This window comes from Aplysia californica, unplaced genomic scaffold (genome assembly GCF_000002075.1).
Source record: "Aplysia californica isolate F4 #8 unplaced genomic scaffold, AplCal3.0 scaffold00570, whole genome shotgun sequence".
In the NCBI taxonomy this organism is placed as follows: Eukaryota; Metazoa; Mollusca; class Gastropoda; order Aplysiida; family Aplysiidae; genus Aplysia; species Aplysia californica.
The window spans coordinates 331103-345583 of NW_004797840.1; the positions used below are offsets into that span (position 1 = coordinate 331103).

Consider the following 14481-nt stretch of genomic DNA (forward strand, 5'->3'; position numbering starts at 1 on the left):
TGGTCAATTGCTTTCAGCCCATTTTCAGCCTGCATCATGATTTCCACGCCTTGACTCCTATCAGACAGAGTTCCTGAGTACCACCGACCCAAAATCCGGCGATCCTGCAGATTTCAGTTAAAGAGGACTCCACAGTGCTTCTTGTTGTTATACTTGTAGTGAGGTCAAACTTACCTCCACAATGACTCCATATTTTAAGAGTGCTTGGTGAGTAAAATAGGAAATTGTATAAGATAAGATAGATCTTCATATTTATTTGCCAGATCCTGGCACATTGATTTCGTGTTTCACCACAAACACACACTCACACACACACAATAGTATGCTTGCACTCACACACACAGGCTCACAGTCGCATGAATAATGCAAAGTAAACACTCCCGGTCGCCATTGAGTAATGCCCCCCACCCCCACCCCCCTGCAAAAAAAAATATGGGGAAAAAAGTACACTCACAAACAGTGTCTGTGCTGGGCTTTTTCTTTTATACAGTGCAGCCTCCTTATAATGACCTTCGATATCACGACATCCTCTGTATAGCAACATGGTGCCCAGGTCCCGATTTTTTTCCTGTGTAACATTTGTAATTTTTGGTTGCCTCTTTATAACGACATTTTTTTCTGGTCCCGACAATGTCATTACAGAGAGGCTGCACTGTAGTACAGTGGTGTCTGCCTAGCATCAGCCCCCTTTGGAAGCATGCCTTAGTTGCTGTCAGGGGGAGATTGCTGTTTACTGAATTTTAAGGGGGGGGGGGGGGTTAAACTTCAACTTCAAAGATAACTCTTACACCCACCCCTCCCTATCACCCCGACTTTTCATAATCATACACACACGTAATCTTAGGGTGTGGTGATGTTGTTATGTCAGAAAAATGCACGTAGACAGAATTTGAACATCATCTGTAGTGTTGTAATGGGACGCAGCTTCAGTATTCGCTATGATTTTGAATCGTCTATAAAACATTTAGTTGGTGAATTTATTGCATTAAAGGTTGCTGAGTTTGTTGTCTGGTGGAAGTTGCTTTTTTATCTGGCTTTTTGTTTAGCAGACAGCACTATAAGTTTTAGTTTTAGTTATTTACCTGTATTTACCTGTCCTGAGCAACAACGCCATCGCACACCGGACAGGTTCATAAGTGCTCAGTTCTTCTCAACACCAAGGCCCGCAAGGTATCCATACTGATTGTTCCAGCGGCAGTTTTAGCATAGAAAGTGTACTCACATCTCATATTATTTCATAATACTAAAACCCAAGTAAAAGACTTGCAAAAGAATCAGCCCACTTGTGTACATCTGGATAGCCTGATATAGTCGAACCTGTCCAAGATGACCACCCACTGTCAATGAGAAAAGTGTTTGTCTTACATAGTGTCATTATATTGTAAATACATGTATTACTTGAGGGAAGAAATGGGAAGTGGCCGTTTGTACAGAGGTTTGTCCAGTGGGCTCTACTGTGCTTCCTTCTTTTACTTTTATTTCTATGGAATTTAATTGGGGGTTTTTTAGCCATCTACTGTGGCTCAGTTGATTTTGAGCAAACTCCTTAGGTTCTTGAAAAATACATTGAAGCCTACTCTCATCCACTGGTGTCCTGGGTTTTTTTTGGTGTATGTTACTCTTTTCCACACTTATGTGACTGATTTGTGTTGCAAGCACTGTCGAATGTACTAAAACTAAATCAGTGCTCAGACTTAGAAATGAGCTATTGTGTCTGTTTGTGTAGCTATTGTGTTACGACTGACAAAAAAGGCATAGACCCTACTTGAAGTTTTTTTGTTTATTTTTTCTTCAGATGACGGCCATCAGGTTTTGTTCAAGACCATGAATTTGACAAAACTGGAGATCTTAGACTATCTGTTTGAGTATGTTGATGAGAAGGACCTGAAAAAGAACGAGAGCCCAGAGCTGGTCACAAAAAGTGCAAAGGTCAAAGGCAAAGGCAAGAGGAGATAGCGAGAGCTGTAATTTCTGGAGGGACTTCCTACATGCCCCTGTTTTTATCGTTTTTAAGACTTGTTTTTCAAAGGTCCTTAGATAATATACACTATAATATAATATCTGAGTTGAAAAGATCAACTTCATTCAACTTAGCTTCAAAGTCCTTTTCATTCAGAAGGAGATATTGTATGTGCTTCAACAATTTTGGAGTCGATTTGATTGGCATGACACCAGATATTTTGACTGTGATAAGTCATGCAAAATAGCGTGTATTTTGACTACGCTGGAGTGGGATGGGTTGTCGTAAAGCATTTTGTATTTTGACTGCTAAGGTAAGACTGCCTGTTTGTTTGTTTGAGTAAAAAGAAGCACATTACAGAAATAAAAGAAGTCATTTATTTTGTGCAGGGAAAAAGTGAAAGTGAAAGAAAGAAAACAACAGAGGGAAAGTAAAGGTGTAGGACCTACCACTACTACCAGTCATCGTCACAGTTTAGACATAATGATTTTGTGTAGACGCTGCAGGAATAGGGTGGTTGTTAATATGCTTGTTTGTGTATAAATATATATAGTGACTGTTTGAGTTTGGTGTAAGTCTGTAAGACTGCATTAACACCATTTTGAAAAGTGACGTATGACAGTTTTACGTGAGTGGTCTGAATATACTGTTATATTATTTGTACCCGTGGGATGCGTCGTGAAAGATTCTAAAAATTACTAGAATCTAGCGCTTGGTAGTAAGTGTGTGACTCTGCTGCTGTGTTGTTGTGCATGGTTGTGTTGGATGGTACATAGTAACATCATACATTTTATCATACGGTTTCATTGCATTGAACTGACTGAAAATATGTGTACTGAAAGTGAAAGTGTTTTCTTTGGTTCACAGTATTGTTAGATCAGAAATAAAGTTTTCAACTTATGGAATGATATATATATAGAAATTCAGTGCCTTTCTCACTGTTGTTTGTAATTTGTAGCCTTGTTTTCATTTTTTGTGATTTTTTTTTTTGCGCATAACTCGAGACAAAACTCACAAAGTTTGTATAGGATAGACTTGTGTACCAAAACGCCTTCCCTTTGGAGCAAGCGGAGAATGAAACTGGCTAATGGTCACGTGTCAAGTAGACTTTTACTGAGATACAAAGATGTTTTGTTTTACACACCCATTGACACTGTTTAGATCATGGGTTCCCTTAGATCATTTAGGAGGTGTGGGTGGTTGGCGGGGTGCTCTGATGTGGTTTGCTTCTTCTTTCCTATCAACAAACATCTATCGTCCTTATCTCCCCTTCTTCTTTTTTATGTTTGTTACTCTCTTGTAACACCTCTAATCTTCTGGCGCTCATATGACCTAATGCAGTTGCGAGCGCCGTAATACCCTCTACTACAAAGAAAGGAAAAAAATTTAGGAGGTGGCCTCCTTGTGCCTGTGGTGAGGGCCAACCTGGGCCGAGACAGAGTAGTGAGAGTAATACTAATACAGCAAACAATTACATGTCGGGCCATGTGAGTGGGTGGTTGACGGGTGCTCTGGTGTGGTTTGCTCCTTCTTTTCTATAAAAAAATCTATTGTCTCAGTCTCCCTTCCTTCTTTTTGTGTTTGTTACTTCTCTTGTAACACCTCTAATCTTTGGCACTTATATTTGAGCAATTCTCAAAAGGTGCTCCCAATTTTGTTACACAAGGGCCCAAAGTTAAACTTGGTCAAAAGTCAATGAAACTTCACACAGGATAAGTAGGCCTACAAGCATTGATACATAAGAAAACAACACTAAAAAATCACTGCTCTTTGAGGTTTGCGCATAAAATGACCCATCTGGATTTGGTCGGCTGTGTTGATGACAGACAAAATTTTTCATTTTCAAACAAATCGAACACTTTCAACACCATGGAATTAGAAAAAAAGAACTAATATTGGGAATAGATATGAGCTGGATACCATATTTTATATCAAATGAGTTATTTCTATACGGTACCCCACGCTTTGTGTCAGTCACCAGTCACAGACGACAGCAACCAATCTTTCAATTTTTCTAATTTTGACAGTAGCTAATTTTAAACATCTAGACCTGTTCAATCATGATATTTGTACTCATTAGCTGACTACAGTAAAGCTAAAAAATCAATTTTGCCTTTGCTAAGACTGCAACCTTCAATACAGACAATACTATGAATAGTAAGCCTGTAAGTTACAATCCTTTCAGTACATCAATTAAAGAGTAATGCTGACATATATGCGAGTTGTAATGATGCAAAACAAGATAGAATTGGGTGTAGCAATTGAAGCAAACATTTTCTCTTTTCCGTTCAATTTGTTCTTCAGTTCCAGGCCGCCACCATTGGTCATACAGTTTCTCTCTCTGTCACCGTTGGTCATACAGTTTCTCTCTCTCTCTGTAAGCCTCGTATCGTTCAGGACCATTCTGGCGCAGAAAAAAACATACCAAAATGTAAGGGATATCAAATTTCTAACAGTTAACGACCATGAGAAGAATTTATAATGCAAAGACACCCTTCCCACATTCATGCCTTACGATTTAAGATTCTTTAAGATGTGACTTGGGACCAGGACTTTCTAAAGTTAAAGGTCTCTATCTGCAATTACTAGCTAGATTTAGAAGGTTCTAGACATAGAAAAGTAATATATCTGTCAAATCTAAATGATAGATCTAGATAGATGTTTCAACAGTTGTTCTAGTTCAAACCCAACACAGAGGCTACAGAAGTTGAGCATGATTTAATTTATAATGAGCTCTGTCATCAATGTCCATCACGGCCAACTGTTAATTGCTTCAGGCACTATCATTTTTTTCCCATATACAATGGCATGTGAACTGCGGATAGCACCCGATTATCGATACAACACCTTGGAAACCTAAAATCATCTACTTTTGTACAAAAAACGTTTATTCGGGTGGTTGTGATAATGACAGACCTGTCTGTGTCAGTCATTTTTCAATCAAAAGCCATTTACGACCTGAGAGGATAGTGTAAACGTGCATTTGAACCTGGATGAAAATGAAACACATGGAAAACTAAGGGAAGTAAAACTGAAAACAAACCAAGCGAAATGAATTTCAGTTTTGTGCCAAGAGCATTTACTTAATTACTTATTGTTGGTTGTGATGTGTTGGTCGGTCGTGATGGTTGGAATTTGATGACAGACAACGAACATTTACCCTCTGGCTTCTCCTCATGATCAGACTGAGGAAATCAACATTCAACATCTGGCAGGAACTTTAAGTTTAAGTCAGGGATTCAAAAGTGTACCGCGAGAAAATCATGCACTGGTTAATCGCTCGGAGATACGGGTCGATGGTCGGCTGTGATGAAGTGACTGACAGAGAGCAGCGCACTGAAAAAACGTTCGTCCACCCAAATCCCTGCTTCGATTAAGTTCTATGTCCATGTTTTAATTCTCAAATTAAATAAATAAAGTTATAGAGCCATAGAAAGTGCTCAAAGACAATTTTAAGTGAAGTAATGGACACATGTAGGCCTACTTGAATTTGACCTTATTGATGACTGACAGCATCACGGCCGACTACGGAAAGTTTAAATCATCACCAATCAAATACAAAATACCAAAACAGCATGGTTCTTGGCTTGTTCTATAGGTCTTGATAGTCTCTTTTTGGAAAGCACCATAAAATTATGGGTGACCTTATTTAGGCCACATATGGCCTAAATAAGCTAAACCCCCCTCCCTTACCTTATTTAGGCCACACCTGTGGCCTAAATAAGCTAAACCCCCCTCCCTTACCTTATTTAGGCCACACCTTTATACAGTCACAGAAATATTCCTTTTGTACTTATTGAGGTACAGTGCAGGGTGATTTTACCTGCAAGGATAATTGGACAAAATGGGCAACATCTTTATTGCTAATGGTCATATTTAGACAAATCCTATATCATTGTCTTTTTTTTTTCTTAACTGCTCATGGTTATTAAAGAGTAAGCCAACTAGGCAGTAATTTCGGATTCCTAATACTAATATTATGGGCATTCTTAAAATTTTTAAACTTGTTTTTACCGCTTTTCTCAACGTAAAATGGATTCCGTAAAAAACAACAAAACAACAATGACCTTATCTTTCTTTTTCAAGGTATTGTGCATATGTGTGAAACTATATATTCTATGCTTTCATGTACATGAAAAAAGCTAATAAAGGCAAGCAAAATGTTCTTCAGATACATAGATCTAGTAGTAGGCCCACTTGAATTTTTTTATAAACCGGGAAAGATGACCAGAAAATAACAAAATTATTTTATGATCTTCACTTGCACTTGCAATTTTTTTGACAAATTATAGTCTACCTCATTGTCTTTTTTTCCCCGCATTTTTCTTCACTATTCATGACAACTGGCATATTGTTTTCACTTATTATTTAAAAAAGTGGATAGGCGGACTACGGGGTCTATCTAGCCAAAAGGATAGGTGGACCCCGGGGTCTACCTAACAAAATGCTAGGTTTTAGGATGTGAACCCCGGAGTCAGCGTAGTGAAATAAGTAGTAGATCTAGGTTTAACTAAGGATCGGTGGACCCTGGGGTCAACATAGTGAAATAAGTAGATCTCAGTTTATTTTATAGTAGGACTGGCGGAGCCCGTGGTCAACGTAGCAAAATTATAAGTAGATATAGGTTTAATTAAGGATTGGTGGACCCCGGGGTCAACGTAGTGAAATCAGATCTAGGTTTAATTAAGGATTGGTGGACCCCGGGGTCAACGTAGTGAAATCAGATCTAGGTTTAATTAAGGATTGGTGGACCCCGGGGTCAACGTAGTGAAATCAGTAGATCTAGGTTTAATTAAGGATTGGTGGACCCTGGGGTCAATGTAGTGAAATAAGTACATGTAGATCTAGGTTTAATTTTAAGGATTGGTGGACCCTGGAGTCAACGTATTGAAATAAGTAGGTTTAAGGTGGACCCCAGGGTCTACCTAACGAAATACTAGTTAGGTTTTTAGAATAGGTGGAACCTGCGGTCACCGTAGTAAAATAAGTAGGTTTAATCAAGGTGTCCCGGGGGTCCACCAATCCTTAATTAAACCTTCTTATTCCTCTACGGCTTTGGTGACTCCGGGGTCCACCAATCCTTTTAAAATTAACCTTACTTATTTCACTACGCTGACCCCGGGGTCCACCAATCTTTAAAGAAACCTACTTGTTTCACTACGGTGACCCTGTCCTAAAACCTAGTATTTCGCTAGGTAGACCCCGGGGTCCACCTTAAACCTGCTTATTTATCACTACGTTGACCCCGGGGTCCACCAATCCTTACTTAAACCAAACCTTATTTCACTATGGTGACTCCGGGGTTCACATCCTAAAACCTAGTATTTCGCTCTGCAGACCCAGAGTCCACCTATCCTCTACAAGACTAAACTATTATCAATTTTCAATTTTCATTGATTAGCATATTTTAAAAAAAATATTGAATCAGAGACTCGCTGTCTAAAAAGTCCACTGATAATGCTATTCTTTTCAAAGAAAATGGCACAATTTGATTTTATGACATGTTGAAAAAAAGAGTTTTAAAAATATCCCGAAAACAACATAAAATGATTATATATAGATCTCTCTCTCTCTATCTCTCTCTCTATATATATATGTGTGTGTGTGTGTGTGTGCTTGTGTGTGTGTATTTTATTATGTATACTAAAAGACTGAGCAGAGGCTTACAATGTAAATTCTGTGCTCTACAAGTAGAGAAAATATTAAGTTTGCGCAAAACAGATTTTAGAAAAAAAAGTTGGATCTAATTATTCTAATACAAGTAAAAGTGATTGTTATGCTGAGATTTGTTATTATTGACTCTGGAAATACAGTTACTTGCTGAATCTAAAAGTAACTAGAACTGTGCAATTCGTTTTATTTCAATTCCAAAGCCCAAAGGCATAGCAATAAAAAGTTAGATCTAGATCTAGCAGTTGTAGGCTCTCTGGCTGCTTCTAGGATAGGCCTGCTACTACTGATTCTAGACAGGGAATCTAGATCTTGCTATCGCCTGCACTATTAAAGTCAAATATATGGTAAAATAAAAACAAAACTGAATTTTTTTCAGTCAGTACATCCCAATTGCCATAGCCGCACGTATTAATAGTTGAATAATGCGATACCGCAGCAACAAGTTATCACAGCATGCAGGGAAGAACGAGGTGCCGAGGTGCCCGGTCGATTTGGTGGTTCGGCTTTTGTAGATCTATGCATTTTTTTTACGGAAAGCCCTATTACCTAACCCTCTTACTAGATCTATTAGTGTTGTGAAAACTTCAACCTCTACAGCTCAGGCGTCAAAAGATGCTGGAAAATAATCATACGTCCTGAAGTTTCATAATTTATTTTTATACAGAATAACACAGTACACAGCCAGTAGTTTTTATTTCATCGAGTTATAAAAATGGCCTTCGTATAAAAATTGCCTTGTTTTCAGAAGCAAATTTTAATAATTCTAGTTCTACCGAATCGATTTTCACGCGAATTCAACCATTTTGATGATCTTTCTTTTCCTTTTAAAAAGATGTAGATCTAGGCCTGTCGGATGTGGCAGTGCGAATAACACTGAGTTGTTTAGATCTAGACCCATCAAAACACGAGGCTTCGTGGCCGATCACAAAAGTCTACAGGGCTTATCGAGGCCGATTCGCCCTGAGCACGTTCACTAAACTGCCTACTAGTTAGATAGAATCTACTACCAAATATTCTCTACACGATCTTTGCTACTACTACTACCAGGTCTACTAGCCTACATGTACTACTACGAGACAGTACGAGAGAGTGTCACTCAGGCAAAGATATTGTAACTTTGACTCAGCCACGTAGTGTACACTCTTTTTATACCCCAAATTTAACTCGGAAGTCCATTCGGAGGATTTGACCTTTTCACTTGACCAAAGTGTGCCAAAATGGTAGCCTAGCTTTTGCCCCTCTTTGAAGGAAAAATCTGGCCCTCATTCAAACCATTGGGATTGAGCAAAATTTTGCGTATTGTGCTTTGTTCTTTACAATATTCATTATGGTTATGATTTATAAGTTGTACACTGAGACAAAACCGTACTAAATGAGAAAGGTGCACCATTATGAAAGTGGAACGAACTCAGTTGCCTGAAAAGGGTAGTTTGAGCATGTGTGGCCTAAATAAGCTAAACCCCCCTCCCTTACCTTATTTAGGCCATATGTGGCCTAAATAAGCACTCCCTAAAATTATACAACCTGACATTGATGTGGAGAAGGGCAGAATGAAAGAGTTCCCCAGCCCAGTCAATGTAAGTAGTAACATTTTTAGTTCCAATTTTTGTCTTTATAGGCACATAACACAAAAAATACACAACACAGAGCCCTGAGAAACTGCTATGCAAGGTTCATCATTCAGTTCTTGGCATCTGGATATCAACCATTCATTGCTAACACTAGGGAGAGGCCCAGTAGAGCTCACATCTCAAACCCAGTGCAACTTCGACCACCTTTCGAGAATTGCTAATTTTATATGACCTTATTGTGTTGCAAGTGCCATAAAACACTTACTACTAAGAGTAAGACTCAAAAACAGTCACCTTTCTGGAGCTAGCCCCTAGCCTCTCCACTCCCCTTTTGGGGAGAGGAAAGTCGATGACAGAGTGAAGGCCTCTCCCCTCCCCCGACGTCCCCTATGAATTGAAGGGCTGACATCTTCACTCTTTTGAATCAGTGTTCGTGATTGTTATTACATTTTCTCAATGTAAAAATATTTTCGAGGCTGTCCGTACAAGATGGAAGAAGAAATATTTCAGTGGATGGTTTTACATTGGTTGAGAAAGCTTGTTCAGGATCCATCTTGGCTATTCTATAATAATTGGAAGTTGCTTGATAAGGTACCGGACAAGAAAAAACAAACCCAAGGCTTGGCTAAGCCCTTATGTATCGTGTGCTAGTGAGTACACGCAGTGAGGGGGGTTTGGTGACTGAAGGCGCGAGAATTTTTAGTGCTGAGTTAAAATTCAGTCACCAACCTTTTGGGGGGCTTGGAGGGGACTAACCTCAAAAAGGGGAGGTGGAGAGGTTGGCGACTACACTGTCGCTCGAAACGCTTTTCATACCATGTAAATGAAACCTGCCGCTCCCCGAATTGGTGCCAGACAGGAAAAAGGTGCCTCCACTCTGCACGTTTACTCTTAATCTTCAGCACTTTTATGACCTTTGTGTTTCAAGTGCCATAAAACTCTAATTAAAATGGACCGTGAGAATTTGAATCAGCTCCTCGATAGGTTTCAAGTAGTGAAGTAGCCTACCCTTTATTTCCTGTGGTTCTTAACCTGGGTTCGATCCAACTCCAGGGGTTTGGCCGTGGTCAAGATGTAGGCCAACACACACACACCGTGTGGATGTTCTTTCACTTTACTCGAAGGGTTTGAAGAGTGCATAAATGCATACAACTTGTGAGTGTTCAGTACCTCCACAAAGGGAGCGCTGTAAGCACTTACCAAAACATCCAAGAAGAGTAAGCCCTCGAGCTGTTTTTAAAAATTTAAGATTAACCTCCATTCTTGTTGCCCTTTTGTGTATTCTAGTGTGCGCATGTATATATTATACATGCGTGATATAAAAAGAAAGGACAGAAAGATTACTTGTTTTATTTATGAGGAAAGGAGGAGCACAGGAGAGAGAAAGTGTGTGTGTGAGAGGGACAATGACAGAGAGATAGAGAAAGTGTGTGTGTGTGTTTGTGAGAGAGAGAGAGCCAGTAAAAGACAATATCTTATTATATTTCTCAGCAAATTGAAATGGGCTTTTCCTTCTGTCTGTCTCCCCCCCCCCCCCCCATGGTGGGCTTTGACCATTTCTATCAACTCGGATTGAGAAACTTACAATGTCCCAGCAGAAAGATAGAATACTTGATAAATCTTCCCAACATGGGAATTGAACTTTGGTCTTGTGTGCCACTGCGGAACACCTATTCGCTACAACAAAGACAAAGATCTATATATGTGTCTTATATTGTACTTGTAAATGTTCATGTTCAACACCCTTATCAACTTGACATGGATCATTTATGAATCAGGCTGCGTGAGTCATGTCTGTCATGGCCAACAAGGACACAGGAATATAACATCCCAGCAGATAGACAAAGATACAAGATTAAAAAACAAAACAAAGCCCTAGCCAATTGAACATACAGTATAACATGGATGGCTCAAACTCCACCAGACAGGCCTCGGCAGTTCGAGGGAGATCTTACAAAGATGAAGAAGAGGGTAAAAAAAAAAAATTAATTTAAGAGGCGGGAGCAGCGTCCGCAGGCATAGTTTGATGGATGCGTGATTTTGAGTCTTCTGTGTTCGACAAAACAAATATGGACCACTAGACCAAGACAATGAAATCACAGGGAAAAAAACCCAAAACCAGCAGTAAACACAACAACTCAGGATATGTCGGGCAATATCAGCGGTTTTATTGACCCTTTTTATTATAATATTTTTCCTGCTTGCTCACTTTCCTGGAAGGATAATTCCATCATACTGAAAGAAAAGAAGAAAAAAAAAATGGTTATCAAAATGTGGTGAAGGGGTGGGGTGGAAATAATGACTAAGAACATAAACCAGCACGTTCTTTCCTTAACAATAGATACATTAAAAAAAAAAAATTGTAATCAAGTAATAACCCCCCCCCCTCCCAAGCTGGCTACACATATTTGGGCAACCTTAGAATACACTTCTGGAAACAAACAAGAGTAGCATGAACAATGAAAATTCAACAGAAGCAGCAGCAGTATCGGTAACACAAATTGAAATTCAATAATAAAAAAAGTTATCACAGAAAGTAGGTAACCCCCCCCCCCCCCCCCCCAAATAAACAGGGCACGCCAGAATGTAGCCTGGTGTAATATAAAATCCAGTTTTTTAAAATAAAGAAAAGAATGATCATTAGACGAGGCTGCAAGTCAGAAACAGTATTTGTCACATCTTCTTACAACCACCACCTACAAACCCCCACCTTAATCCACACATCCTGCCCAAAAACTGTTCAGAGGGACAACAAAACACATTGTAACAACAAAAATAAATTCTGAATGAATTTACTTCGGTAAAAGATGTAAACAGCGCCATGATCCCCTCAAGTATCACTCTGGAAACAAAGGTAGAAGACAAGAGAGGAGGGTGGGGAAGACACATAACAGAAGACAGGAATAGAGGCTACAAACCTTGCCCTGACCCAAAACAACTAAGGCAGGCAGAATGGCAGAGAGTTTTATTGCAGAAATATTCAAGAAGCAAGGGGGTGGGGGCGCGACTACTGGAAAGGCAAAGAAGAAAAAATAAAACGGGACTGTTTATTACCATAAAAAAGGATAATAACAAACCCAAAATATACAGTGCTTCCAACAGCTGAAGCTGATAAGTAAGTAAAATTCTGCCAAGCCCCCCACAGGGCCCAGGGACAGCGTCCCAGTGGGGGTTCAGAGGACGAAGTCCCAGAAGAAATTGATATCTAGTGCTTTTAGAGGTTTGAAAATGGCACCTGGGAGCCTGTTTGAAGAGATTGCCTACAACCCATAACATTTATTTTTTCACCAACATTTTGTCTTGTTTGATTTTTTCACCTACATTTTCCATTGTCGGCAAAGTTTAAAAGCAGGATCCCCTTCCATTGCTATTATGATTCAATTAATTTGACATCACACCATTGATAGAAGACAAACCTGGGAATAATGAATTGCCTTCACAATACAGTTATCCAGCGTATGCATTCTAATTTTCCCCAACCGCCATGTTTGAACTTTGTATGTCACAACCTTGGAACACCACTTCAAATTATTCTTGATTTTTTAGCAAGTATTAGCATAAATTTTCTTTCTCCACGGCCCTTATTGCAATCTTGCGCCGTAGATTCTTCGCACTGACAATTTCTCTGGATCAAGACAAATTTCTTTCAGACAATAATTTGTTTAAAATCAGTTTACTTGATCAACTCGCAGATAAGCCCAAAGACAGACAGAAAGAATGAGTGAACGATAGAAAGGAGGAAATTGGCACAAAAAGTGCACCAGATTTTGATCAATCTGCAGGTAAAAACGTACTGCTGACCAATCCGCAATGAATTCATGGGGCACAGCGAAATAATAGCAGATTTCAGAATTCTGTCAGAATTCTATAACATTAACTTATTACCCAGAGAATTACCGTAAATATCCGCAACTTATACAAGACGATGCGAAGGCAAGTACAGATCCCTTGTCACCGAATTTCAGTAGTCCTACGCCGTCGCACCTTTTTTACCGAGGGAGTTGAGAATGATGGAGGAGCAAGTATGGAACGGGCAGAAAATACAAATTTCTATGAAAATTCGGAAGATTGGAAGCACTGTATTTACTAGAAAAAAACAAACCTTTTGCTGAAACCACTTCATGCATTCATCTTTTGTGATTCTGTGGTTGGCACCAATAGCACTCTTTCTCCTCCTCCTCTGGCTGATGTTGAATCCTGCAAGAAACAAAATATACAATCAGAAAAGCTTGGGGTGAACACACACACAACCCCCCCCCCCCCCCCCATGGGGTGTGTGGCGGTGTCGGCGGGTGGGAGGGCGCGCGCACATTTCACAAGAACAGCAGTCCAGTGGCCTTAAAAAATACCGATCATACATAATCTACCATCTATCCAAAAGACAACGAAATCATACGCTTACTCAAATCAAACAGCTTTTTAAAAGTAAGCTTACTTACACGCATGACGAAAGCGCTGGAAATGAGGGATTTCGAGAAAATACCCAAAAACCCATGAAGTCACTAGCAAACAAAAAGACTTAATGGACAAAAAATATGGGATTAAACAAAATAAATGCTCTTCCAGTTAACACCCCCCCCCCCACCTCCAAACCATCTGTTACAATATACAACCACCTGTGGTCAGTGCAATTCGAAACCAAGGCAGGGCCACCAACCCATCTCCATGGTTTTTAGTAATGAAGAAAATTAGTAATTTCCCATAAATATTAGTAATAGTGACCTCATTTTCAAATTACTATCATATTACAATGAACAAAAATGAGTCTGAACGGGGCAAACGAGAGATTGCGGCGGAAGCGATGAGATGGACGAAGCGAGCGGGGTGAAGGCACACCGACTCACGCCGCGTGTCGGCCGAACAATAAAATCTATTCTGAGACTGCTTGGGTCTCAGAAGCGAGGCACCGATGCTTCAATTTGTGTACGGTATTATTGTGGGCAAGGCGCGAAGTGGGTCAGCCGTTCCTTTTTAGGGTGTGTGCGTGATTTAGAGATTGGCACTTTTACGACTATTGGCGGACGATTTACAGGCCTGCACTAAAACTTGTTAAAAAAAATAAATTTTTAAAGCCAAAAATATTTTTTAACCTTAACTCTGGCCATGAAACTGGCAGGGCCGATCTCATAGGACCATATAGAAAACTGCTGCTTCTGCCTTCCAACTATATATTTGGGGCTTCCTAAAGTGATTTCTGATTGGCTAAAAGGCTAACCTCCAACCAATCAGAATATTTCTACCATTTTGGCTTAGGAGAAGAGTATTTTGCTTTCAAAA

At 39.6% G+C, this 14481-nt stretch overlaps 2 protein-coding genes across 3 annotated transcripts in view; one reads left to right on the forward strand and one right to left on the reverse strand.

Moving 5' to 3' along the window:
* The window catches only part of LOC101864014, a 10345-nt gene extending 7468 nt beyond the window's left edge, over nt 1-2877 (forward strand). Inside the window, exon 3 of the mRNA XM_005107028.3 lies at nt 1796-2877. Coding sequence (XP_005107085.1) covers nt 1796-1956 — 161 coding nt within the window. The 3' untranslated portion in view covers nt 1957-2877. The remainder of the gene's footprint in view (nt 1-1795) is intronic.
* Nucleotides 2878-11350: 8473 nt separating this feature from the next.
* The window catches only part of LOC101864254 (60S ribosomal protein L11), a 10730-nt gene continuing 7599 nt past the window's right edge, over nt 11351-14481 (reverse strand). For both annotated transcript variants that reach the window (XM_005107029.3, XM_013087299.2), the window contains 2 exons: nt 13307-13401; nt 11351-11439 (listed from right to left, as the gene is read on the reverse strand). In XM_005107029.3, the coding sequence (XP_005107086.1) occupies nt 11410-11439; nt 13307-13401 (125 nt within the window). In that variant the 3' untranslated portion in view covers nt 11351-11409. The remainder of the gene's footprint in view (nt 11440-13306; nt 13402-14481) is intronic.